The sequence below is a fragment of the Pterocles gutturalis genome, unplaced genomic scaffold (assembly GCF_000699245.1).
Source record: "Pterocles gutturalis isolate BGI_N339 unplaced genomic scaffold, ASM69924v1 scaffold16499, whole genome shotgun sequence".
Lineage (NCBI taxonomy): Eukaryota > Metazoa > Chordata > Aves > Pterocliformes > Pteroclidae > Pterocles > Pterocles gutturalis.
Window position 1 is genome coordinate 1 of NW_010136027.1, and position 4,703 is coordinate 4,703.

General features: G+C 40.2%; 1 protein-coding gene across 1 annotated transcript; it reads left to right on the forward strand.

Moving 5' to 3' along the window:
• Positions 1 to 609: 609 nt before the first annotated feature.
• Positions 610 to 3,570, forward strand: LOC104468126 (chromosome unknown open reading frame, human C11orf97; the record flags this gene model as incomplete). Its single annotated transcript, XM_010082153.1, has 2 exons — positions 610 to 714; positions 3,445 to 3,570. Coding segments are annotated over 2 exons (231 nt in total), but the record flags the coding sequence as incomplete, so codon positions are not given.
• Positions 3,571 to 4,703: the final 1,133 nt, after the last annotated feature.

A 4,703-nucleotide genomic window follows, 5' to 3' on the forward strand; every position in this document is an offset into this window, starting at 1 on the left:
CGGCCCGCCTCACCGTCCATCCGCGCCCGTTGCGGCGTCCGTTCCCCTTCCCCATTCCGGCCCCCCTCCGCCGCGTCCCCTCGGGGTACCTGAGGCTTTCGCCCCACAGCTCCCCACTGATCCCCCGCGGCCACCTTGCTTGGTGGCCACTCGGCTCCCCCGGCACCGTGCACCCCACCACAGCAGGCCTGTGGGTAGTGCCCAGTCAGGCAGGGACTCCCCTGCCACCATCCAGCGCCTTGGAGATCTCCCTCAGAGAGGACATGTCCTTGGAGACTTCCTTGTGGTGGTTCTCCATGAGACACGGTGGCTGTGTCTCCTCAGGTACCCTGAGGTGGCCTTGGCTCGTGCATGGGACAGCCACCTCACCGCGCTGCAGCCCACCAGCACCCCTTTTAGATTTACCCACCATGGCCCTGTTGTGAAGAATCGCTCAATCTTGGGGAGCAGGGCCTGGCTGAAGACTAGCATATATTTGTAAATGATTTGTCTTAAACTGTATTAAAGGCGGAAGTAGAGCAGCATAAAATGTCATTGCATTCGGCAAAGCACATTAGCATTCAGGGGATTTAAAATAACTGGTTCTTTCGTAATATGTTTTACTAACAGGGGAGAAATTTGTACATGTTGAGCCCTCTAGGAGAGTTAAAGAAATACTTGAAGAAGAGCTTTATTTTCAGAAAGAAGCATGCCCTGTTAAACATCCAGCTGCAGGTAATCCTCCTTATCAACATATGGCAAGTGTCAGGGCAAATGAAATATAAATTGTTCTGAGGAACTGTGGCAAAATTATTGTTTTAAAAAAACAGCCCAGAACCTTTATGTAGTAGCCTGGGGAACATTTAGAAACAGATATTACTTTTTTTTTTTTTTAGTCTGAAATTACGGGACCATAGAGAACACAGATAGGTCTGTATGATCTATCATTTTAATAAAACAGAATCAAATGCCAAGCAGTAGGGAGGTTTTGCTAGCTTTTTCTTTGAAAGAAGTGCTGTAGTTATTAGAATACTTTGTTCCCTTCTGCTGTTGAAAAGAAAGAGTTGAGGTAAGAATGATAAAGGTCAGGGAAACAGTGAAAGCACTTAGAAAGTCTGTTTAGGCAGCTTAAAGGTTGTGGAGAGACTTGATTACAGTAGGCAAATGAGGAAATAGAAGTCTAAGATGGAACAAGGTGTTCGGTCTAGATAAACTATTAACAGTTCTGAGAACTGGAGGTAAAAATGAGATAAGATCAGAGTTTAAATAGTTAGTGGTTTTTAACGAAAAGAGAACTTAATTCTGGAACGATTTAACAAAGATCACTTAGATTCACCATTTTTAATACACACCTTGAATATTTTGCACTTAAACTGTTAGCCTGGGTCCAAGCTCATTTGCTAGTCTTGATGCAGGAATGAGCCTGAAGCTGAGGGACCCATATAAGACAAAACTTACTTAATGCCATCCTGCAGCCGTAAGATCTATTAATCAGTGTTTAGGGGTAGGTCATCTTATCTGGTTGACTGCAAGGTTTTATTGCCTTTAACAGCCAAGTCGTTGTATTTTATTAAGATATGTCTCTGTAGAGTCCACCGAGTAAGGCTGGTTATTGCACAGCTTCCCGCATTTGTTCTAGTGGTTGGTGTATTGAAAAAAAAAAAAAAGAAAAAGCACCTGATTAATAATTTGGATTTGCATGATTCAGCTCCTTGCTTTTCTTGGATATACGATAGTGCCTTTTTAGTGTCCAGGATTTTCTTCCAGAGAAGGTATATGCACACTTATTTGGTTTTGGCTCGTTAGGGACTCTCAACAATTGTTTTGCCTCCTCTTTTGAAATATGGATACCAGATCTGATAATGGTATTTCAGGATTTGTATCACTAGTAGCCTGTAGAGCGAAAGAATAATCTACTTATTTTAGAGCAGAGTTTAGCACTAGGACCTTGTACTGTACTGAACTAAGGACTGAACTAAGTCCACCACTGTATCTCCTGATTATTACACCCTCCACAAATGTAATAAGGGTACTTTTGCCTTTGTTTCCAAATTTGGAAAAGTTTGTAAAAAAAATGTGGTTTCTTTTATGTTGTATTGAGACCCAAGTTTAAACTTACTCAAAATGAATTAAAAATGTTGGATTCACAGGCAAAAACATACATAGGTTAGGTTATGTAATCAGTTTCCTGTCAGATAAAGACCATTTGAACCTGAAACTCCATTACTGTGATTAGGCTCCTTAGGCAATTACAGCACATAGCTGAAGATGAGTGACATATGCACGCTCTGTTTATAGTAAGTGGAGAGAAAAAGGCAGTTTGAAAACTCAATTCTTCTGACTTGTCCTAGATACCTGCCATTGAATGTGTCATGCTCCAAGAGTGCCTGTTCTTTTCCCATTTACTGTAAAGGAGTTCTGGACACGTAGATGTTAACATTGGTCTGCTCAAGCTGCTCATGTGTCTAATGTTACTAAGAGCTGAACACAACTACATTTCACTGCATCCATCTGCCAATGGATCAAAATTGTCCAGAATAGTTCAGTTTGACTGTATGAATGGATGCTACTGTTTATGTTCTTGTGATTTCTGGGGGGTCCCCCAATGAAATGTATGTTACAAAGGCTTGAAGTACTAAAGATAATATAGAAACACTACAAAAATATTTGTTAGAGGAATGTATAGTATGGATGTATAACACGCTCAATGTATAAATAGCATGTACAGCATAATATGTTATATGCATAGCATAACGATGCTAGGTGTAATATGGTCGAATAGGTGTTGGTGTACAGATTATTCAGCAGGTACTTAGTTCCTTTTCATCTGTAAACAGCTGGAGAATTAGAGATGCTCCCTAAGTGGCCTGGGCTCTGATGAACAACAATTGTTAGGTTGGATGGTTACTGGTTTACACAGTTTAGATTATTAGTAAATTTTGTTTTGCAGAAATTAGATGATTAGTAAATTGTAACCTTTCCACAAAATAAATTAGCTTTTTTATTTTGTTTTGGTGGTGTTTGTTTTGGTTGGTTTGGGGTTTTTTTGGGGGGAAGGGGGGGGTGGGCTTTTTGGTGATTTTTGTTGTTGTTGTTGTTGCTGTTCTGCTGTTTTTTTATGAGAACCTTTGGTATTCCAGTATGACCAGTCATCTGGATGCATCGATGGTATTACTGCTGTTTCCTGTACATTATAGATCAGCTGCATCCTGTTTCAGTTAGGAGCCTAGCAGCCCTAAGCTGTTCTACAGACAGTAGAGAGCATTTTATACCTTTAGCGATCTGAACTGCTCTCTGAAAATGTCAGTCTCTTTTCATTAACTATGGAGGAAGATTATAGTGCTCTGCTTAACAACCTCTATTTACTGTACAGACCAAAGGGATTGCATTTTTAAAGTTACATTAATTCTAGAACATGTTGAAGTAATCAGTTATAATGGTATTATTTTGACAAATTATTAACAGTGGCTCTGGAAGGAATTTGGAGTGTGAAAAAGAATTTCTCCATTCGAAGCCTGAAACGAGTGTCACAGGATGGAAACAGTTTACTTTTACAGCCTCAATTCTACTCAAGGCATGCAGGAATGAAACGTAAGAGTCAATAATAAGAAACTTTCACTATAGCATCTCATTTTAAAATTGCAGGGTAATATGATTTTATAATTCATAGATTCATTCACAGGACTGCAGATCTGCTTTGTTCCGTGTTGTTTTTTCATCAGATTGCCTATATGGTCTTATAGTAATCACCACTAGGCATCTTTTTGCAGAGCTAACCCTTCCTTTACTAAGAAGCCAACAGACTTGAAATCTTTGTATAAGAAACCTGCTTAGGACTGCTATGTTGAGTCACCTTGTTTCATGTTCTGAAACTTTCGTAAATAATCACTTGTTTCCTACTGATGAGTGGTGAGTGTTGGTTTTGTGTAGGTAATGAACCTTACTTGCCTTTCTTAACATCCAACCTTAACCAATTCAAATGTTTGGAAAAGCCCTCCTTCCGCACACCTCCTGAAGAGAGATTGATGTAGGTATCATTTCAGGTGTTTTAGCATTTGCCTGCAATGGTCAGCTGGTGCTCTGGGGCATGTATTTCTTTCTTTACAGTCAGTGGAGTGTGGCTTTTGTGGAGTAGACCTGTTCCTTTTGAGCTGGGAGATTTTAGCATAGTCTTCTCAAAGTGCCCACCTTCTCTCTTTCAGTGAAGTGTATTGTATGAACTTTGTAGTGGAAGGTGAGAGCTTCCAACCCTAACAAAACACACGTTAGCTTTGTAAGAGGAATATTGTTGGTGCCATGAGCTCGGAGAATATGTGAACTCAGCATATTTTGGCATTAAATGAAGCTTCTTCTCATGTTCTCAGGGGCTAGTGGTTTAAAAATACAACTAGCTACTAGACTATCACCTCTTCTTCCTGCCTTGATCTTGTGAGCTCTGGAGATAGTGGGATCTGAGTTACAACAGCAGCATGAATTAAGTTATTGCTGGTATAAGAAGCATTTAAGCAGTACAGCATTCTGCCGCGGCTGCCTTTACTCTAGAAGTAGTATTTGTAGGAATATTTTGATAATAGAGCAGGCCTAATCTATGCCAGGTATTAACTGCAGTAATTTCTGGTAATATACTTAAACAAATAAAATTTTAGGCACACCATAGAAAATACAGCCAAAGGATGCCTCAGAGTTTGGTGACATTGGCTGAACTCACATACCTAATGAAGGCA